This window comes from Cebidichthys violaceus, unplaced genomic scaffold (genome assembly GCF_023349555.1).
Source record: "Cebidichthys violaceus isolate CVI_PGR_0920_01 unplaced genomic scaffold, fCebVio1.0.p SCAF_145, whole genome shotgun sequence".
Classification (NCBI taxonomy): domain Eukaryota; kingdom Metazoa; phylum Chordata; class Actinopteri; order Perciformes; family Stichaeidae; genus Cebidichthys; species Cebidichthys violaceus.
Window position 1 is genome coordinate 111,317 of NW_027176313.1, and position 24,026 is coordinate 135,342.

At 40.9% G+C, this 24,026-nt stretch overlaps 1 protein-coding gene across 1 annotated transcript; it reads right to left on the minus strand.

The window, feature by feature from the left end:
- Nucleotides 1-4,415: 4,415 nt before the first annotated feature.
- LOC137871526 (SH3 domain and tetratricopeptide repeat-containing protein 1) lies at nucleotides 4,416-22,086 on the minus strand. The gene is made up of 19 exons (XM_068709371.1): nucleotides 21,896-22,086; nucleotides 21,043-21,114; nucleotides 18,271-18,401; nucleotides 17,788-17,893; nucleotides 16,873-17,013; nucleotides 15,836-16,034; nucleotides 15,667-15,743; nucleotides 14,849-15,044; nucleotides 14,624-14,754; nucleotides 13,571-13,609; nucleotides 12,136-13,488; nucleotides 11,212-11,352; nucleotides 10,194-10,415; nucleotides 9,927-10,107; nucleotides 9,385-9,535; nucleotides 8,785-8,907; nucleotides 8,131-8,281; nucleotides 6,487-6,683; nucleotides 4,416-5,274 (listed from the first exon to the last, which is right to left on the minus strand). The coding sequence occupies exons 1-19, from the start codon at nucleotides 21,999-22,001 to the stop codon at nucleotides 5,023-5,025; spliced, it is 3,969 nt and encodes a 1,322-aa protein (XP_068565472.1). The 5' UTR covers nucleotides 22,002-22,086; the 3' UTR covers nucleotides 4,416-5,022.
- Nucleotides 22,087-24,026: the final 1,940 nt, after the last annotated feature.

The window sequence follows — 24,026 nt, forward strand, 5'->3', positions numbered from 1 at the left end:
TTCTAGAAATACTGAGGTCCCCTTAATGCACCAACCATTTTCTATCAATTTTAATAGATTTCATGTATTATGTTAAAATGGCAATAGCAACGTTATTTTGCTTTAACTAGTCATTATGAATGACCATAGAACATCTTTTTATTGCATTGATTGTTTTGTAGTGATTTGTATTACACTTTTTACTGATTATGAATCAGTCTCAGTTTAATCCTGATCCTCTATCAGACCTCCATCAGTAAACCAGACCATCAGGGAGAAGATTGGTTATTTCTATGTAGTTATTTTTAATGCTGGTCATTGGTGCCACCGCGTCAGATTCCGCCCAAAATCAAATGAAACCATGCAGGTTCACCAGAAAGTCCTCCGGTCCCCGCTGCCAACACCAACACCACACTGCCAGAGACCCAGGCCGTATTGCTGGGCCTGCTGGAGGGAAGGGAGGCACTGGGAGAACCAGAACCAGGACTGAGCAGGGAACACTGTCAGACATCCTGCAGTAAAATGAGAGTTTTTCTAAAGGGAGCCTGGTGCTCGAGAACAACACCGCTTTTCTCCACGGGGACAGCCAAAATCATCACAAAGGGAAAGGTCCCGGTAGTAACTTTAAACTTTCCATAAATGAGGAAATGTAATTTGTAGATGCTAAAAAAACAGGTTTATCTTTCCACTGATATTAATTATGGTAGTTGGTTGGCGGTTCAATTCACCGACATACATTATTTTCCTTTAACCCCAACTCCGGTCATTCTTTGGATGGATCTTCTGTTCGGGGACATTGGAGACATCCTTAAATGTTTGACGTCAGCAGCCCGTGTGAGCAACACGATGGCGTAGAACCGTCGGCCCTCTCAACCAATGAGTCGGCTACACTACACAGATCCTTGAGTCCCAGAGACAGAACTCAGCTTCATGTCCTCGCTGCTTTGCTTTTTTCCTCCTTTTTTTTCCAAAACATGAAGTCATTCTTTGGTGCAGACTGAGGATATTGGACGTGCTTTCATCCTGTCCCCTTGTAAGGGCAATTTAAGACGACCAGACCATGCAGTCACACACACGCACACACACACACACACACACACACACACACACACACACACACACACACACACACACACACACACACACACACACACACAAATAAACCTATGTCTTACTACTTTTAAAAGGTGCTGGTTCACTCCAGAGGTGATTCCGACTTTTGTTTTTCTACTTCCTGTGAGAAAAGGAAACCTAGAACAGCTGATTTTTATTTGATATAACATACCGCTATCCCAAAATAGCAATGTAGCTTTCTTGAGTCAGAGTTTGATGTGGTGTGAAGGTAAGTCCTGCTGCCACTTTGTGGCTTATCACTGTACTGAGACGAAGAAAAAAAGAACCCTGGGGCCCAAAAAGCATTTTGCCCATGGACCTCCATTATAAAAAAGACATTTGTAAAATTGTTGACAGCACACCTCCAACTGCAAACAAGAACATTATTACCACTTCAATGTGTGTCATTAAAAACTTTACAGAGGCTAGAAAAACAACAACCAGGAAGAGAGAAAATCCTTCAGCTTTTAACTGAAGAAACGGGCTCCATCTCTGAATCCATCCAGTTCTCAACATACCTCCATGAATATGACTATTAAAAAAACAAACCCATGGAGGGCTGGAAAACTTTTACTGAAACATCTATGCTGGAGGTGTTGATGGTAGCATAACATTGAAAACCACAAAAGTGACTGGAGATAAATAGCCAGTGAGAGAACATTGTTTTTGTTCCAGGAATAGTTTGACATTTATATTATATATATTTCCTGTCTTGTTGAGAGTTAGATGAGAAGATTGATGTCACTCGTCAAATACGGTAGCCATTCAAACTATGATGCTCTACGTACCCCTCTAGCATCAGTTTTTCACCCGTCAATGCTTGACTTATGTCAGAATGAATATGTTTGTTACGCAGTTGAGTAAGCTACCTAACATACGCAACATAAGGGAAGAAGATTGCATAATGTAACGTAACGTTAACATGACTTGAACTTCGACTTAAATTTAGTGGCGTTTCATATAAGACACCAGCGGTCTACTGGGTTAGCCTATTTCCCAACTTTTTGAACTATTTCTTAAAAAGAAAAAAGGTTCTCAGCAAAGCGGAGAGCATGGCCTGACTGTTGTTGTACTGATGGAATTAAATGTTGTGGAAATGTACCAATGGGCAGAGTAAGGCTGTAGCAGCAAAAACCCCTGAGTGGATCGAATTTAACAAGGGTGTGTTTTATTGCTTATATTCCCGAGAGAAATAGTGTTATTGCTATTTTCAAAACTTTAGTCAAAAGTCTCACTTTAAGATGGTTTAGATGATATGTTTAAACTGTTTTTTTCAATTGCCACGTGCACTCTGCCTCACTCACTGCGTAAATGAAGGTAAATGAAACTGATTTTATCATAGCAGCCAAGAAACTACAAAAACAATACTTAGGTTATAAAAAAGAGAATTTCCCTTGGTCCAAAATGACCTCACTTAGCAAAAATGTTGTTTCTCTCTGGGACTTTAAGCTGCTCCTCACATGGATAGCAGTATATTGTCCGAACCCTCCCACCGACACGCTCTCTACAGATGTGAGGCTGTTTTTAATTCTTGCTTCCCTCCGACAGGCTGACGGTCACGGAGGGGAGGCTGGCTGTGGACGGCTCATATATACAGAAAGACGACCGTCCAAGTTTGTTTGGACAGACAAGAGGGGTGTCGATGGAGACATGTGTTTCTCACCCAGCCGTGGGTGTGTTTATTTGAAGCGGTCACCTGAGAGAACACTGAGCTCCTTGTTCAGCAGAAACACAGTTTATGAAGGTCATGGAGGGATGCAGACAGCACTTGGTAATATTTATCCGGCTATTTGACACATTACGACTCATCAATTTAGCACTTCAGGTGATCATTAAGTGATCATACCAAAGCAATACCTATATAATTCAATACTGAATAACAAAATAGTTAAAAGATTAACAAAAACTAAGCTATATTTTTTATATCATTGTTACGACTCGTGGAACCACAGGGAAAAACAGGACTCTAACACAGACCCAGACAGCAGGCTAAGGCTACTGTTTCCATTTTAAAACGCATGTCTTTTGCTACGTTTACACCTAGCATCCAAAACTACTCCGGAGTTTTAACCCCCAAAAAACAGGGGGCTTTGAAAAGTCAATTGAAGCTTGGTTAGTTAACACCAGGGTTGACTTGTAGTGTGGACCGTGGAAATGTAGACCTTCAAAAAACGATGGTGTAGAGCAGGGGTCTTCAACATTTTTAAAATAAACAAAATTTAAAAAAATTGTTTAATCAACCAAAAATTTCACGGACCCCTTGCAGTACCTCCGCGGCCCCCCTAGGGGTTGCGGACCCACAGTTGAAGAATTCTGGTGTAGAGTATTTGCTACTTGATTTGGTCTTAGCAGTCATGACATGTTCTTCACTGATTTGTAACGCTGCCGGAAGAAAACAAACAATAGCCTTGATTATCAATCGACTAGAGGTTAATTCAACATGGATAACAGATTACAGGCGATGCTGATCTGGTTTTCTGTACTAGCAGCTGTTGTGCAGTTAAATTCTATATTTATAAATCTAATACTGCCAACATGCGGAGGAAGCAAGCTGTTATTGGAGCAACGTCTGAAGTCACGGTTTTCTTCCTTTTCTTATTAATGCTTATTTTGTTCTGCACAACTAATGTGAATTTCACAAAGAAACTGTAAAGGAACAAATGCACAAATGCTCTCGAGTACGACAGGGACTTCAGCCTCCAGCAGATTTACGAGTGTGAGACAACAACGAAACCAAGGAAGTGTTCATTTTAAAGTACATTCATTGTGTGTGTGTGAGTGAGAGAGATTGAACAAGACCTGCAGCTTTTTAACCAAGTTTGAAAAATAAAACTTGTTTTTTTGTTCTACGAAATTGGTCTGTTTGAGTATACAGAGGAACATTATAGTGGAAGATCTTAAGTATCAAGCACAACCTTTTATTATTAAATAAAACTACAATACTCTGTAACTAAGCAACCAATCAGCTGTTTACACCAGCACCCGCATGCCCAGTGTACGTGAATAGAATGTGAGGAGTATTAGTATGGATGGCAATCATTTTAAACAATGGTGAAACGGCCGCGTGGACAAAGATGGTTTTATATTTTATTTATATTTTATTACGCAGATAAAACCCTGATCAACTAATCTGCTCCTCACGGTTTGCATAATCAATGCAGGCATCAAAATGTCTGAAGGCCTCAGTTGAACACTGTAGTCATTGAACTAAACACTACAAGAGGGACACTACCATAAATCATGAAGCATTTGACTGTATGGTGTGGGAGTACTAACGATGCAAGAATTTGCTTAGTATTAATATTTCCACTGATTGAGTCAAGTTACATTGTGCATTTCTGGTTTTATTGCCTAATGGTTGTCATGTCGCGCATTTCCAACAGAAGTACAGAACAGGGTTGTGTCCTGTCCCTACTACTTTTTGCTTTCATTCAAACCTCTAGAATAAGTAACCAGCTAAAGGGAATTCAAACAAGTACCAGAATACATGCAATTTAATTATATGCAGATGATGTACTTGTGTTAATGAGTGATCAGTTATAATCAGCAGTCTTTTTTCTTGTTTAAAGAATTACAAAAAAGAAACTGAAAAAGTAGAAATCATCAATGACACATCTATCCAATTTTTAAAGACAATAACATTTTTCTGATTTAGTATATTTATATTTTATCTGTGAATTATCAGAGACCTGAGTAAAGTTGAATCATGAATTCTGAACACACAATGCAATAGATGATTTGATTGGACATCTTGGGCACCCTGGTCCCTTAATTATCTCTTCAAAGTAAAGATTTTCTGTGAACAGTTGAAGCAGTAATAAGTCACAAGGCTTCTCATGAAACATGTACCAAAAAAAGAACATTCATCCAGCCATCTGCTGAAGTATTTGTAGCACTTAGAAAAATTATATTCCTAAAGTGTATGTCCTATTATCCGGTGGTCTTGTACTGTGGGATGCTGCTATACTGCTGATCCGATGAGATATTTATCCTCCTCACATTCAGCTCCGCAGCAAAGGTCCGAGCCTTCTGGTAAAAGAAGAGAGAGAGCTCCCGATCTATTAGGAAGTTGTGGTAGATGGTGGCAAGGCGGGTGCACAGCTGAAGCTGAGACCTCTTGTTGCCCAGATCCATGGCTGCAGCCAGTGCCAGGTGGTAGTAGCCTGCAGCATCAAATGGGTCCTGTAGAGATAACAGCAAAATGTACTTCCCCTTAAAAATGAGTAATTTAGTCACATTATTGATGACAGTTGTAGTTCATACAAAATACAACCTGGTACAAAATTACAGTTTGATCTCTCTTGGTAATATCCCTGTTCATGACAACTACACTCCAAAGAAGTCTGTGCTCCAGTTTTTCGGTTAATGAAAAGCTAATATTATTTGATAAATATGTGAGCACAAATTAGCAGGTATCATGTCTGCGCTTACCATACCTGGCTTGTTAGCTGAGCTCTTTAAGACACTACAAGAAGATGGTTTGTCATTTTTTTCCAATAAGTACATTACAAACAGGCCTTGTTTTTGCTAACCAGAATTAACGTCCCAATTAAAAGTTCCCCAAATTTATGTGAATCACGGACGCTCCTTGCTAACCCAGCTAGCTAGCTAGTGCTGGGGCTGGCTGGTAACTTAGTGTTTGTTATGCTAATGGTACCTGGCCCCTCCAGTCCTCCCACTCCCCCCTCTTGTTCAAATTTTGGTTCCAAAGAAACTAAATGGCGACGGCCAAAATGTCAAACTCAAGGCACAAATAATAATCCACAAACCAATGAGTGACGTCACGTTGACAACGTGCACCTCTCATATAGAGTCTATGAGTCAGACTTGAGAAAAAAAGACTTTGAAGTGTAATGAGTTGTTTTGGACTTGAAACACAAAGTTGTTGGTCTTGTGATCTTTTGTTCCTGACTTGATGGAATTGACTTGGTTGTTGACTTGATAATAGCCAAGACTTAACACATACTTGACATGAGCTTGCTTTAATTTCATGATTTATGAGGCAGGTGCGTTGTGCCCAGTTCAAAGAGAATATAGTGGCACACTTAAAGCATTTTTGTGGCTGTTGGCCACGCAGCATTCCAGAGATTTATTGGCCTAAGGAAACTATACATTTTTTATGTCCCAAAATAAAGAAAATCAGTAACGTGTGATCTTCAGATAACAAGATAAAAAAAATATACAACCACCTGTTTTTTCTGCTTCCTTAAGTGAACTCATGTCTGTACTCTAAAATATGTTATAACTCTGGACAAACCCAAGGTGAGTATTGGGTGTCTTGATGGCTAGCTTTCAAGCTGACAAGACAATAGTCCCCTTTACTACAGCACCACAGCAGCTCATCTCAGGAACTAAACTAGTAGTCCCAGACATATCTATAATTTAATCCCTTACCTTCAGGTCATAGAATATGATGTCCCCCAGCGTCTGGTACACCCTAACATAGTACAGTGTTTCCTCATCAAACAGCAGAGGTGTTGGACAGAGGGTCAGGGTTTTCAGGTAATAGTGTTCAGCCAGTTCATACTGGTCCAGACAGTGGTACAGAGAGGCCAGACGATGGTAAGCCACACGCTCATTCAGATACTCACCTGTATGTACAACCACACACAAAGGTAGACACAGTTATTCTGTTATGGCACATGACTTCAAACTCTTCAGGATATCTGGAAGTTCAGTTATCAATTTGCCTGTGCACCACTACTTTAGAGCACCACATACCAACAACTACTAGCAAGAATACCATGACATTTCATACTGATGTTTATGGTTCAGAGAGGAAGATTTCTATAGGCCCAAATGCACAGAAAGCGTCTGAAGTCCACGTTTTGAAATACACGTATTGTTTTAAATGGCCAAACAGGCACCAAAAGCTAGCTGGTGGTGGTCGGCAAATTTTTATTTTCACACAAGAAACTAAATGTAATCTAAATGGGCAGGACATTTGCAAAGCATGGTCCCTAGAGGATGAACCAGTCTTTCCTTATGCATAAGATATCTTATAATTTTTTTTATGAATTGCCATTCAATCTCTTGATCACATTCAGGGCCCCAAAGGACTGACCCTTTACATTTTCTTTTTGCCCCACCGGCAGGATAAACTTGACATTTTAAGTTCCACTGTTGGCAATTAGCTAAATCATCAGTTTGTTGTTTATTCCTGAAAACGTAACTGTTGTGGACTGTCAGTGGATTTTATTGGTGATTTAGTGGACATTTTAATAGGTCCCCCCGACATGGAAACATATGATTGAATATTTTTTTCTTCAGATTTTCATGAAAGGTTAATGGGTGTAGCATGGGAAGAACTCATTAAATGTTAAAGCAGAACCAAATCACAGGGCGGATACATGCATTGGATCCACATTGCACAACCTTGGCAGGGATCTGCGCTCGCCGAGTGTCCTTCTAGTTCATTAATACTTCTAGGGGCGCGTTCACAAGCCAAAAGTCCATTCGGCTAGACCGTAACAGCTTGCAATTGATACTTTTGGTTAATTTTCTATTTATTCTGGTTCGGTTTCACAATGCAAAATTCGAAGCAGACTAAATAAGAAAATAATTCGTTAGGTGGCGTGTACAAAGCTGAAAATGTATCTTTCTCGTCTTAAGAGCTGCCACTTTCTATGCAGGAAATCAGGGACTAAAAAATACTGCTGTCAAATTTGTTTCACTTTGACTCGTCACTGATCTACTTTGCACATGTATCCCTTTTCAGATTTATGTCCAATGATTTTATAAACCTCACCAATTTTGTGGACTTTATTTCGCATATTCTGTATGGTCTCTTTGACCCAGATGTCAAGCAAACATCAGACTTTTGCAGAAGTGAACCACACCACAGTTCCATTAAAATCGACTAAATATCAGCTTGTGAAAGCGCCCAAAGTAGGTCTTTCTACAGATAATCAATGTAGTACTGATGGATGACAGTAATTGGACCACGTCTTCCTTTAAATAAAGGGTAAATACAACCTTAAAATAATATCCTGAAATAATATAGAAAAATCGAAACTTTGTGTTGGAGGTTTTCCGTACCCAGAGTGATACTGATGTCCAGTGCAGTCTGAGCAAACTCCACAGCTTCCTCATAAAGCTTGAGACTGAGCATCAGTTCCGTCAACTTATTGCACAACCTCAGCCTGGAACGTACATTGCTGCTCTTTACTGCGATGGGCAGAGCACGGTCCTACATGGTGGATAAACAAAGATGCACAGAATATTTTAGCAGGCTTCTTATTTTCTTAGCTTTGACCATCATACCAAACAATAATAGTAATACTGTGATAGCACAATAAGGCCATATCGTGTATGTAAGAAGTGGACGTAGTCACGATGACGTTGGTTTGTTGAATGCCGTCTTGAAGCCTTGAGTTCGGCATTTTGTCCATGGCCAATTTGGTTTTGGTTGTCGCCATCTTGGTTTTTTGCAACCAGAAGTGACATGAGAGTAGCATCATTTTATCTCCCATTCAATTAGAATTATTTTTGCAACCGAAGGAGTCGCCCCCTGCTCTGAAACATGGATAAATAGTCCAAACCTATATCCGAACTAACTTGGATTCTGATAAAGGGTGCCGTATTGTGCTGCCACTGGAAGATGACAGTAGTAGTAGTGATTGTAAATTGTAAGGTAACAAGAAAGTAACATGTTTAAATATTTGTAGCGACTGTGTTTTATCCAGTCCATACCCTGTAGAAGGTGATAGCCTTGTCCCGGTCCTGGCTGCTGTTGAAGAAAATGTCTCCTGCAGCTTCCAGAAGCTTCAGGATGAACCCAGTGTCTCCTGTACTCAGAGCGACATCCTGAGCTACCTGACAATGAAATTGACAAAAACACAGTTTTAGTTTATCCGTCAAAGGCAGCACAAAACTGAAACTAACTGAGCAGCCACTTCAGTAGGGCACCAAAAGCACAAATTACAAACGTCTGACATCTTTGAGCGGTCGCTGAGACTAGAAAAGCACTATATTAATTTAGGAAGCGTTCATCTACTCACGGACAACAGTCTCTTGTCTCTGCTCGTGACGTAAACATTAATGGTGTCATCCTCGGCTGAGCTGTAACGTTAGCTAGCTCAGTGTGCTAGGTGAGCTAGCCTTATCAAGTATAGATGCACGCTTCCTTCTGCACGGTGATATGGTGAGTGTTGTTTGGTAGAAAGAAAATAGTCCCTAGATGAAACTGCTAACAACCAGGTTTACGGTTGAGTTATAAAAGTTTCGTAGATTGTGCCTCAACTGATAGACATGATCACAATAGTTGCAATGCCTACACAGCTGCTCTCAGACCTGAACGTAAAGGTCCACAAGTTCAGTCTGGTCCACCAGGTGGTAGATGTTTCCCGCTTGCAGCCAGCCGTACGCTTCCTTCTCCCTGCAGCCCAGGTCGATGAAAATACCCAGACTGGTCTTGGTGTAGTCGAGAGCCGCCCTGTATGCCCTGAAAACAGTCAGAGATTTAGATTAGTCCTGTAGGAGCCAATATGACTGTGTATTTTTATTTTTTACATTTGTCGCCTATATCAAGTGTGACCACAGGTGGCAGTGCAGATTAGTGTGGCAGGTAAAGTGTAAAATGGTAAACTCATCATTAACAACAATGAGGAAACTCATTGACATAATGCATTCCATAGCCCCCTACCCTAAAATAATCTTAGTCTGAACCTTAAAACCCTTTGAAGAAGTGAGGACTGATCAAAACGTCCTCTCTATAAAAAATGTCCTCAAACGCACATTGGTCCTCACAAAGATAGCTGTATAGGCACACACACACACACACACACACACACACACACACACACACACACACACACACACACACACACACACACCTTTCTGTGCCCAGAGTGAGGTAGAGCTGACTGATGGCTACCAGTGCTTCTCCCTCCTGTCCTCTGTCTGCTGTGTGTCTCAGCAGCTGGACCTGGTGCTGGCTGTAGATGATACACTGGGCCTGGTCTGGACTCTCACACCCATACAGATGGCACAGGTGTCTGGTTGCAGTGAGCTGGCCTGGCAATGAATGAAAGTCCAGTCCAGTTCATTGAGAGGAGCTCAAGTAATAAAAAAGACACACAGTGTGTGACTTACATACTTACAGTCTAACAGGTTGGCATTGATGGCCAGCAGCAGAGCCCATTCGTAGCATCCTTTCCCAAAGTCCAGCTGGTGCTGCTTCACATAGTGCTGACCCAGCTCCAGCAGCACTGTGATGAAGTTCGCCTTGTGACCTTCTTCGTCCAGCTCAGAGAAGAGCTGCACGGCCTCAGTCAGGTGTCTCTGCGCCAGTCCTTTAGCTCCAGCCTTTAGACATAACAGCCCTTCACGAGGAGGAAGCAGAGTCATTTCAGAGAACTGAAGTTCATTGGAAGAATCATGTGTTAAGGAGAGACACTACCGGTGAATAAGGTAAAAAACAACTAATAGATACCACCATGAAACATCTCCAGTTGATTAATTCAATTGGACAATCATTTTTTGGAATTACAAAATTTCTGAAATGTTATGTTTGAATATGCAAAGTAGGCATTATCTAATCAAATATGTCCTAATTTAATACATTTCAAGAACAGAAATCATAACATTGGATAAAGCCAGGTTCAACATTCTTGTGTCACTTTGTTGACATATTAGAGTCAAAGGTTTTTACTGAGGGGATTTTGGATATCTCTTTGTATCACTCCATAAATCAGAAAATACTGTCAATAGCCAAAATCAAATACATTTTTGCAAAACTAATTTCAAAGCTATGTATCGTAAAATTACAAATATTTTGAAGACAGGTGGATAGGGTAAAAAAACAACTAATATATATAAGTTGTTTTTACAAATACAAACATATTTTGTAATACAAAAATATATATATATATATTTTTTTTTTTGTATTACAACTTTTCTAAAATGTTATCTTTAATTATGCAAATGAGGCATTATCTAACGTTAACTTTCTGGTGAATTTAGAAGAAATTTACAGACGCAAATAGAAAAAGTAAATAAACACATGTTTTCTTTCCACTAGTCTTAAAGAAGAAATGTTATGGAAGCAAAATTGACCAGTGCTTGAAAAACAATGTTTTGCCGGTAGTGTCTCCCTTGATGAAGCATTTACTATCTTACCCAGGTTAGCCTGAGCTACAGCCCAGTTGGGAATGTCCTCATACTCTTGGCAGATGTCCACAGCAGCCTGGTAGCTCTCTGCCGCCCTCCGGAGGTCACCCATGCACCGAAATGCCACGCCACGCATGTTAAGGACCACACCTTTGTGTTAAATCAAACACATTTACTTTAAGCGTTTTGAAATAGCCTGCTTTAAAATCAGTTGTTGCCTCCCGATCGACACTGATTATTGTATTTCAATCAATCATATGTTTACATCTTTAAAAAGGTTGGCCAATTTCTTCCGTTCAAACATAAAGTCCTATATTAAAGGCCTATATTATAATACCAGAGGCACCAGTCATAATATGTTGAGCGTTGAATTAGGAAGTAATTCAATCAACATTAATAACAGGCAGTTAGGTAAAAACTTTAATGTTCGAGTTATTTACTTTAAAATTAGTAGTTTAATTTCATAAAACAGATTACTCCTGTGGTTGTCTAGTGCACTCTTATTTCCACTAAGGAAATCTTTTGCAGGAACCTTTTCTCAGACTGGCTTAGTTTGCTAGTTTATCAGTGAACATGAAAAACCAAACATATGTATTTTAGTCTGTCAAATAAAGTTACGTTCGAAATGAAACAACAACAATGAAACTGCCGCACTGCGGTTCGGAGACAGACGAAAGTTTTCAGTTCCCTTTTCCAACTCTGCATGTCTCTTGTAACGCTCAACATAAATACAAAAAAAGTCAAACAACATTTTTTGCCTTACTGTCAGATTTCTAGATTATTGTAAGTAACGGAAATGCAACCAAGAATGCCCAAAAAAAACTTGTCGAGTATCTGTGGCTCATGATTAGTTCATGGAAATATTTGCTTCTAAAACACACTGTAACTGATATTTTTTGTTTTAACACAGTTAAGTCACAGAAACCCACCAACCTTCCTGAGGGGTAGTGCAGTGTTCTGGCATGGAGGCCAGGACTGAGTCCAGGATATCCAAAGCAACATCCGGCTGCTTGTTGTCAATGTGAAGCCATGCCAGCCAGATGAGGGTACCGTTTCTCTCTGGGACTGAGATGGGGGGTCTCTGTGAGGGTGGATTGTTGTCGATGAGAGTATGCATGTGGCCGACAGCGTGTCCAACCATTCTGTGCTTGCAAAAGAGTTGGCAGAGACAAACGGTAAGCTGGCGGCTCAAAACACGGTGCTGATCACTTGCTCCTCCTTGAACTTTGTTAGAGAGGGCTTGGTGTAAATAGGGAGCCACTTGAGGTGAGATAGTGGCTTCCTGTTCTGTGATCCCATTTAGTTTGTTGACATTGTCCAAAAGGAGAACCATGCTGCTAAGGCAGTCCGTCAGTGTGGCAGAGGGCTGCTGAGAAGCTCTCCTGGCTGAACTGACACTGAGGTGGGGAAGTTGGAGTTCGCTGTAGCGCCTTCCCAGGGCGAGGTATTCATGACTGGGAGAGAGGCCCCATGTTCTTTGAGCTTCAGTGCAAAGAACAAGCAGTCTCTCAAGGTAAGGAACAACTCGTACCCCTTCAGCACGGGTCCAGTGGTGCTTCGCCAATAGATGACAAGCCCGGGCCTCTGCCATCTTGTTGTGAGACAGAACAGCTTTCTTGAGGATGTATTTAAGAGCAGAGTTGTCCTCTAAGCATTCCAGGCAGTCTGGGATGCCCAATAGCAAGGCAACAAGTCGCTCCGTCAGAGCAAAGAAACTTTCTGTATTTTTCTGCAAAAGGTATATGGTGACCAGGTTGGAGTAGATGCTGGCCAACAGCCTGAGGTCCACGAAGCCTTCTCGTGGCACGCTGAGGGCTTCCTCAAAGTAAACCCGGGCCTGGCTGAACTTTGACCTTCCAGCACAGAGTTTTCCCAGCAGAAAGCACAAACGAGTATGGGTCCAAAAGAGTCGCTTCTTCCTGGCTGTTTCCCTGGCAACACCCAGGAAGGCAATCAGCTCGTCCTCGTCCGAGTGACCGGTGAAGGCGGAGGAGGCCAGGAGTTCAGAACTCAATCCATACAGGGTGCCAAACTCTATTTTGTAGTCTTGTCCCTCCAAGAAAGAGAAAAGCAGAATGAAGATTTCAGTGTTGTTCTCTCCTTCTACAACCGGGTGAACAGTGAAACAGGGAGGACTTTTTGCTTCTGAAGCCAGGACAGAGTCCTCCAGAGTCCCATTCACGGTCCGTATGGAAGGTGGCAATGTGTCTTTTCCTTGATCAAGAAACCTCTGAATATTTTTCTTCAAGCCAGTCTGCTGAGGATCAACTTTGCTTGAAGAGTTGACTGTAAAAGAATAATTGGAGGAAAATAATTATGAAACATAAAACACAGTGATTTGATATTTACCATAGGTGCCAATACTTACATGATGTTTTTTTCTCAGAGTCTTGGTTACTGATCATATCTGAGATTGAACAACACAAAGTGCAAGACAGTGAATGAGAAAACAAGCTAAAGTCTGAACAATTGGTAATTAAAGCATGTCAATGCCAATCAGATCGCTGTGCAAGTCTTTCATGCTGTAAGCTTTATATGCATGGTATTAATTCAAGCCACTTTGCTCTAGTTAGACTGCAGCATTAAGTGTTCTAGTTATGATTTTAGGATAGTAGGTCGGGATGGATGGTTGGATCAACAAAGCTAACGCAGGAGACCCATATTTCTGTTGTGATTGTCATGGAAATCTGTACATATATTCATGGTGCTCAGTGGATGAATTCCACTGACTTTGGTGATCCTCTGAGTTTTCCTCTAGTAGCACAAAAAGATTGACATTTTATTATTTTTGTGATTGGACTGGTTGCATTGAAATTTCATAAAGATGTCCATGATGTCATACAATGATGAATCGTAATGACCTTTGGTTATACCTTGACTATTCATTTAGCACCATCAACAGGTGAAAGTTTTCACTTATTCACTTGACTATCTCAACCGCTTCTGGATGGATTGCCATGATATTTGGCGCACACATTTATGTCCCCCACAGGATGGATTGTAATGACTTTGGTGACCCTCTGACTTATCATCTAGCGCCATCATCTGGTCAAATTTCAGTTTGTCAAATACTAACTTTATGACCAAATACCTGCAAAACTAGTGACAATTCCATCAGCCTTAGCTGAGTTTAGTGCTAATTAGCAAAGTTAGCGTGCTAACACGCTAAACTAAAATGGTGACCATGATAAACATAATACTCGTCACATGTTAGCATTGTTCTTGTGAGCATGTTAGCATGTTGACATTAACATCTAGCTCAAGGCACCACTGTCCCTAAGTCGAGCCTAACGAATATTTTGTTTTTATAACAAATTAAAACATATTTTGTCATTTAGTTTGGATAACTTGTTAGATTTTTTTGGACACATGACACAAATCTGTATAAATCAGTATGACCTATGAGTCCTTTCTGTCTCACCTAGTTTGTAGTTATGACCAATATCATTTTGAGATTTCTTCTTCAATAAGGCATTTGTTTCCTCTATGATTTTGTCCTCTTGCAGACTGAAGAATGTCCCTTCCTCCCCGTCCAAAAAAATATTGGCTGAGCTGGAAGGGTGACAACAGTAGAATAAGCTACAGTATTTACATATACTCTATTGTAAAACAATTGTACACACGGTAATATTGGTGATACACTCACTCATAAATGTCAGCGGACGGTTTCACCAGGCTTGTCTTGACCAGACCCACTTCTCCTGTCGCTTCCTTCCTCCCTGTGAACCAATCAAAACAAGATACCAGAAGTCCCACGATGACGATGCAATCACCCGGTGCCACGCTGAGCTCATCTGGGCCCTCAGCATCATACTCCACTGTGACCAGACAGGTTCCTCTGGCTGAGCAGAGGAAGAGGATAATATGAGACTAGATGTCCCACAACTTTCAGTACTCACTGACCACAAATTATCACTGGGGAACTTAAAGGGGTGTTGTTTACTATAATAAAAGCAGATAACCTCCCAGTTGAATAATAACAAATGAAAGCAGTGAAACTGTCATTTGACGTGTACATGCTGAAAACTGTTTTGCAGTCATTTAAAGAGATAGATATGAAAGCAGTTGAATGGTTAGTTGAAGAGTGAACGTTGACAGAGTGAATTTCACCATGATCATTTCACCACTTCTTAATGTTTTGCCAGAAGAGTTCCTTGGATCTTTCTTCTTTTTTTAATTTGTGTGTTCCCTACCAAAGAGCACCCTCATTACACTTGTTTGAACCTGGGAGCACTCAAGACCTTTTCTTCTTTTTGAACGCTGAAAGCAATTGAAGTGTCAGTTGTGGAGTAAGTGGCAAAAAAGAGCTTGTGTGCTCGCTGCTGAAAATTTGCAATAGAAACATTTTAAATAGCTGAAATACTGAAAAGGTTAAAGCTGTGGCAGTCTGAAAGAACATACTGAATGAAGTTGAAGTGGCAGTAGTGCTAAAATAAGTTGAATATTTTCTTTATTAGCACTTACCAAACTGCAGAGGGAATCCACAGGATGGTTTCCCATCACCAACTAAAATGCTCTCTGCACAAGATTTGAGAAACCATCTGTGGACAGATGGGATCATGTGAGCACCTCATATCTTCTACTGTTGGGTCTCGGATCAGAGACACCAGCCCTGTGTGTGGATGGGACTCACTGATGAAAAGGGACAACCGGCTCTAGACCAGGTTTGGGTGCAGTGCCTCGGGCTCCATCGGCCAGGCAGAGGACGGTCCACCCTGAGCCCAGGAAGGGAGGCTCAAACTGGGCTATGTCTCCCTGTTCCAGGTACAGGTCACCTCCAGAGGTGGAGCTGTCAAACATCTGGTTGGTACTACAACTAGCAAATAATGAACCTGAGGACACAGAGAGAAAGAGTGTGCATGTGAAATGTCATTTACTAGATCATCGGCAGAGGTGGGTTGTAACGAGTTAAATTTACTCCGTTACATGTATTTAAGTAACTTTTTTGAGTAAATTTCTACTACTCTACTGCGTTCTGTCGTAATGTAAATAATCAAGCTAGCGGTGTGCATTTAGCTAGTCATGCTTTGTGTAGCCTGATGAAATGTTGCAACCACTGATGGTTTTCCTCAGGTCAAAGTGAAGACGTGAACACACCCTGTATTTAATCAGTAATTAATGATGAAACATCACAGCATGAATGAGTGATCTGATGCGGGACATTCCCAGAAAGATAAGAGACACTTCTCTAATCTAATTGTCTTCATGTGACTGGAGAGACCTGAATGCAAAGTTTGAGGACACTGGACCATGTTGAAACTCTTTACATTTACTTTTTGATATTACAGACACAATCTACAAACATACTTATTTTAACCCAAATCACGATCTTTCCCCAAACCTAACCAAGTGGTCTTAAGTTGGGGTGGGACTTCCATCAGCAACTCTTGTACCTGGAGACAAGGAGGTACAGCAGAAGGTACAGCTGTCCACGTCCCCGCTAATAAGATGGTCGGCTCACCACTCATGTTTTTTAAAGTGAATTGGAGTAAAATGATCTAACCAAACACAAGAGATAATGTTCTCCGCTTTCTCCACCTTTTATCAGCCACTGCTTGGTGCTTTAAATGCTGGAGCTACATGAGAACCTAAGGAAGGATGCATGTCCCTTCGTGCAGTAGGGCAGCCCAGCAGGCCTTCGATTTGCAGAGCAACTCAATTCCTTCATACCTTCCTGCATGAGGATGCCTTTGTAGATCAGGTTGAGAGTGTCCTCCTGAATGGACACCTCGATTGCGATGTCCTCCTCCAAAGAGCTGAGCCAAAACTTCTGGTCCCACAACAGATTCTCCATGCACTGACCCAGGAAACCTGGAGGAGGGGAGATGTGAATGAATCCACTCATATTCTAATCTGTAACCACTGGCATCATCTAGTAGTAGCAGCAGCAGACCTTTCCAGTGCGCCATAGCTCACAAAGTACATTACTGCATTCCTTCCTGCAGAAGTTAACTACAATGCCCAAGACAAAAAAAACTAAGTAAAAGCTATTTAAATATACCATAATATCACTAGAAATGTGCACTCAGTAGAGAGCAGATCTCCGCCAGGTGTGACTGCCAAGACCACTGCTGGATTGTCCATATGGACGCAGTCTCTGCAACTCGCCTTTGGAGCCAGCGTCAAGTGGCCATTTGAAGGACTGCTGGCTTCATTTCTCAGCACCGGAGGTTGCCGCTTGGTAATTGTGTGATTGAATGAATACAACCCATAATTGGTAGCTGCGGGTCAGCGATGCACTAAGCTGTGTTATCAACAGCGGCCCCTATTGGCCGAGGGGCCGGTTAAGAGTGGTGAGTGGGAAGAATAAAACAGGAAGTAAAAAGTGTTTGGAGAAAGTGTTCGTCACCACACAGCACATGGCTGCAGCACAATGTGAGATACACACAGACACAGAGGTGCACACTCACACACACACACACACACACACACACACACACACACACACACACACACGCGACTGATCGCATAATCCTCCTGGCAGAAATAAAATAAAAATATTTTATTTTTGCTTTTTTGCCTTATTGCAAATACATAATTTCAAATCCCACGTTAGTGACAACTACTACTGTGATCGAAACCTACCTATTGTGTAATATGTGGTGAACTTCCATATTTCCTCAAATGTTTTGAACGTCACAAAAATAACTTTGTCTTCACTGTTGATGGAGATGAGATGAGTAGACAGCTCCTACAAACAGAGAAAAGAAAAGAGTTTAATAAATGATACTTCTAAAGCCTTCATTTTTATAACATCTTTGTATTATTTGTATTTCCAGACATGGAAGTTGTGTGTTCAGCCATATTAAAGAAAAAAATATGTATCTTATATATTGTATATTAAAAGTATCCTTTTAACATAACCATTTTCAACACAAAACGTTAAGCTGCTTGAAGCTTACTAGAATGCAGAGCAGACAGACAGCTTTTACAACCTGGTTCATTCATAATTCATGGAGGAAGTGGACTTTTGTACAGCTTAAAGCGTGTGTGTGTGTGTGTGTGTGTATATGCGTGCGTGTGTGTCTGTTTGTGTGTGTGTGTGTGTGTGTGTGTCATGAGCCGTACCGAGAACAGAGCGTTGACCTCGGTGCTGTCAGCTTGCAGAATGCGCAGTTTCCCTCTCAGCATTTCCTGCAACTCCTCGTCGGCAGGAAGACGCTCCGGACCCCCGACCACATCGAGCAGCAGCGGCAGAGCTGCACACACGGAACACCATCACCATGTGAAATGCATGAGAAGATCACATAGTGTGTAAAGGTGTCTATGTGGAAACAAACGGTAACTCTGGAGGATTTGGGGGCGTTATAACGATGTCAGAAAGTTCATCATAACTTTTTTTCTTAAATACAGTATGTCATTTTCTGCGGCTCTCAATCAAAACAAAAGGTTTGGTGGTGAAGTATAGCGTGGATCATGGGAGTTGTTGTCTTTGGTGGAGTCAGCTTAGGGTTCCTTAGGATTCAGTAGATTTTTTTTTACCGCAGAGGTCTCCTCCTCTCCAAAACAAATGGACCCGCTGATTAAAACACTGAATGAAGCAGCTTCACGTTTAAACATATGTGTTGCTCGAATGCTGTTGCTCGGCTTGTTTCTCTGATATCTTAAGATCAAAACGTGCAACGGCTAAAATCCTTAATCTGCTTAAAATATCAAGTTAAAAACCACCGCGATCTAAAAAGTGAATGGTAAAAATGTGGTTTAAAACTAATTAAAAAGTCAACTGATGATCAGCTGACCGAATGAATCGCACCGCTACCTTCATTAAAATGACAGATTTCTAGTTTGAAAATTGTCGGAATCATTTGGGACAATGTAAGCGCACAACAAACTATATAAGGTCTAGTCTTTTTCAGACATTTGAATGTGTTACACATCAAACCTTTAACTTGCAGTAGCCTAAGATATAGATTCCATGAGTAGAGTCAATTACTATTGTCCTAACATGACGGGTCGTTAGAGGACACTACCTGTTAATGTTTGCTAAAAAGAAGGACGAGCGGAGCAGATTCTGTGGTGAAAACAGTTAGCTAGTGTTGGAAGAAAAGGAAGTTCTGGTATTTGTAGAACTGAGTTTTTACTGAAACCAGGTGTTCCTTTATCCCACAAGACACAGTAGAGATTGAGGACAGAAAGTAGGACATCATTTTATAAAAGAGGAAAAGATGTGTCACATTTCTGACAATTCACATCACTATGTGGTGAGTTTGATGACTGCTGAGCTCCTTCTGATCATCTAGTAATCAGTTAATGACGGCAGCGAGGCTGACTCACAGATTAATAAGTGACTTCAGAGGAACTCACAGGTTCAAGGTATAAAACATCTCCCACATGACTCCCCACTGAGGTCAGATCATGTGACAGTAAAATATTTTACGAGGCATTTCTTCACTCTTATTATTTCCACTCCAAAGTAACAGGAAGGGGCCGCTAGCAGGACTTCAGTTTGTTCTATAATAAACATGAAATGTCAAATATTTAGTAATAACCATAGACTGTGTGAAATATAAATAAATCTTCATCTTGACAGCTTAACTACCAAAAATAGGCAAAGCGGTGGATGGTTGGTGGAGCTGAGGCAGGACCAGGGGACTCAGCGGCCATGCCCTTAATTATTCAAAACTATAAATCCTTAATATTATTTAAACGGGTGAGCTTATGAAAACTACCACCCACCCTATAAAGTTGTCCTGACCTATAGTGACCAAAACCTTTTTTATGTACTAGGCTATAAACATGTTTATTCCTGCTGTACAGTTTTAGCCATAGACTGTATATAAAAAGTGGACGTAGTCGTCGTGATGTTTTGGTTTGTAGAGTGTGGTTTTGAAGCCTCAAGTTTGGCATTTTGACCGGCGCCATCTTGGATTTTGGCCTTCGCCATCTTGTTTTTTTTTGCAACCAGTGTACTTACAGTGATCATATTTTGAATGCGGAAAAGTGACGTAGGGACGCCGTATACGGCATCGCTACCTGTCAATCACATGGTAGTCACGCTCTAAAGCATAATGTACTAAATGAACATCATGCTGTATTGAAGAAGACTTGAAACTAGAGATGGAGACCATGAACTCTCGTTGACTTTAAAATGGCGGTCTATTGGTTTTGACTCGCTTTTGAAGCCAGCCTCAAGCAGCCATTGGCTTCATTCCTCAACACCGGAGGTTGCTGCATGGTAGTAACATTCCCATTGTCAATATCAGCTAAATATTCAGCAATGACATGGAAGATCTTTTTAGATAACACTAAGCTACGCTTTCTGAACCCCAACGCAACAAACCCCGACAACACCGGCAAAAAAACAAGAACTTTTGGTGGACGTTCGTTGACTGAATGATTACACTGCCGCCCGCTGCCGTCTGCATTGTTCTCACTCAATACTGGACCAATTATAACAGTTGTTGTTCCCATTAGTCACCAAAGTTTCCCTTTAGGAGTCTACAGCTGTGCTGGCAGCTCTGTGAGGCTGTAGTGGCGATTTGAGCTAAATGCTAACATTAGCATACAAACATGCCGATATTTATCAGGTATTATACAGTACAGCTGAGGCTGATAGGAACGCTACTAGTTTTGAAGGTTTTAAGCTGATGGCAAAATTTAAATATAGGAGTTGACCAAAGTCATTGGGATTTATTTTCTCAGCACCATGGATATATGCACCAAATTGTACGGCAATGCCGAATGGTTACAGCTCCTACCACATAACCACTACAGCGTCTTTGTCGCATGTCTTACCTGTCTCACCCCACGTTCCCAGTCTGCCTTTACACGTCCATCCGTCCAATAAAGGCCAAAAAAATACATTATTTTAAAGTCATCTCAAGCAGAAGAACAAGTTACCTGTTGGGACGCTTTCCTCACACGTTGACACAGTTCTCCTCAGACTTGAAGAATCTCTGGCGAAACCACGCACTGTTAAAAACATGAAGAAGCTTACTTTCATTTAAAGCCCGATTACAGATCCCGCTTTGGGAGATCTCATAACAGTTGGGTTATAGTTAATTAGCTCATTGATAATGATGTCATTTAGATATACTAATGGGGTTTGAATTGTTTTTTCACGTTCATCTGCTGAAGGAGGGAACCTCAAATCTCAGGAACATGTGGACACACCAGCAGGATTGGTTCAATTCAATTCAATTTATTTTGTACAGCCCAAAATCATAAATCACAAATTTGCCTCAGAGGGCTTTACAATCTGTACACATGAGACATCGTCTGTCCCGGGACCCTCCTATTGGAAGACATAGGGAACATCACAACTGGTTTGGAGCCAACTACGGTTCCAGCTGTGGAACCTTGAAGCCTCTAATGACACACTATATCTTGTGGCCAGCAAAACCCCAAAAATAAATATTCATAAATTCTGGAGTTTTCAATGAGGGAGTATTGGAGGGGATGAAATGTTGAGGGTAATTTAACCTTATTAGACTTTTATTCTGTACAGAATATATGTGTCTTAAAGAATGTCTAGAGATGATCTTTAAGATATTATAAAAATACAAAAATGTAATTAGCGTGGACATTAGGGATGACTTTCATGCTAATTTGGTGCATTTGTTACCCGTAAAAGCTCCTGAAGCAGAGGAGATACTATAGTCCATCAATCTGTATGACCCTTACAAACAAAACAAGGCTGTACAGATACTTTTTTTATTTTTTAGAAGTATTATAATATTAGTAGCCTCCATACCTCTTCTGCTGTGTCGGTTTGACTTCTCCGCCACCTGCCGGTGCTGCTGGCCGTCTGTAGAGCTCTTTCTCGGGGTCCCGCTCTCTCGGTCCGACCTGGCCGACATGTCCAAAACCACCGCGCAGTCTCCCCCGATCCCCAGTGATCAGTCAACACCTCGCCATCACACGCTCACTGCGCGGTGCGGCCAACACAAGTCCGCTCCGAGCGCGAGAGACAGGAGCGTCAAGCTGACCACACTGTCCTGGAGTTTCTTTTCAAAATAAAAGTCCCCTTGATTACAAAAAAAAAAAACGATTTTTGAGTCCGAGTTTTCTAAAAAAAAAAATGTGATCAAAATTGATCTTTGGTAAAGGATTTTATAAAATGAACAAGTCTAAAAAGGAGATTGTTTTCATATATTCTTTATTTTACAGTACTAGCCAATGAAAGTCGTAGAATAATAGGCCACCTCTTCAAAACACTGTGAACCTGAAGATTCAGTTTATTAAAATGTGACCAATGATTATTATTCTTTATCATTTTTTTATTATTTTCTATGTATTTATATTGTTATTCATTCAGTCTAACAAAGTTCTTGTATCTGTATTAATGAACTGTATTTTATTAATTCACACTGTTAGCTATTTATTGGGGTTTGCATTGGTGGAAGTTGATATTTTGTATTCACCTAATTTGTTGTTAATTTATTTACATATTTGTATCTTTATGTATTTGTTCTTTTATTGATCAGAATTTATGTAATCAGTTTATGCAGCTGGCTGTGAACTTGAGTTGCACACAGATTTTTTGGCAGCAGCAGTGTTGTATTGTATTGTGCGTACCGGAAGTGTGAAGTTGCATTCACTAAATTTCCTGTAATACTCGGGTTAACTTGACTCAAACTCTTTCCTGTGATATCTAGAGCATTATGGGCCTCAGCACTTATCAAATACAATCTGCTTGTGGTATTTCTTCTGTCGGTTTGTTTTTAATTCATATTCATGATGCAGGTTGTATATCCGCATATCCATTCAAATAACAAGATCCATTCTTTACTTTTAGGTAGATTCAAGTATGAAAAAGTTCCTACAATCCCTCCTCCAAAATCCAAGTGTGCAGCTTTTAAGTTAATAATCACTCACTGAACAAATAAAGCTCAACCTCTAAATGGGACTGTGGGGGACACAGGGCTACTTGTATTCATGCTCATACATAAAGACCAGCTAGAATCATTTCCTACACTTGTTACTCTTTCTATCCTAAAAGTTTCCGCCAAAGTTTGCCTCTCTGTTCGGTTGCTGTGTGTGTGTGTGTGTGTGTGTGTGTGTGTGTGTGTGTGTGTGTGTGTGGTGGTTTGGGTGAGCATTTAATCCAGAGTGTGTGTGTGTGTGTGTGTGTTTTTCCCTCAAACATCCCAGGAACAGACTCAGCATTTCCTTTCCTCCAGTCAGTTCCTCTGTCAGCTCAGCAATGCAGCCGAGCAGCAGCAACGTTGCTCTGAAACCGGAGCGTTTATAACAGCAGACAACAGACAATCACAGGGACGGAGTCACAAGACGGCTCAGCAATTAAGTGATATGCATTCTGCAAGGCGTCATATAATACTTACTTGTTTTATTATTTTACTCCACACACACAGTAGTTGTCAGATGACCTAAGTGGTGTAAAGTACAGTAGTCTTTAGTGCTAAAACCCTCAACGAATGATCCCTGCTTCACTTTTTAGACACCATGCAATAAGGTGAACTTTCACTGACTTCACAAATTGATCATTTACTTAAAGCTGCATCATCATATTTTCCAGCCATGGAGAAAATGTCAGCAAACGGCCCGCCAGCAGACGCAGAGCAACATTAGCATTCATTTGGAGTCATTTTTGTGTGCACCTGATGAATTTAAGGGAAATATTCTCTCTCTTTCCGCTCTGTTTTTGGTCTCCACCAACTCCAGAGAAAAATTTCCATCTCTTTAGCTGCTAAATGCTCCACGATGTTCACCAGCGGAGGATACTCCGAAGCCAAAGCTATACTTTCTACATCTGCGAGTACGTGACGGTCCGCTAGGAGTATAACTGAGGCTTAACTGTGTCTGCTGTTTGGTCTCCTAAAAGTATCTTCCCATAGAACAAAACTGCATTGTCAAATATTTCA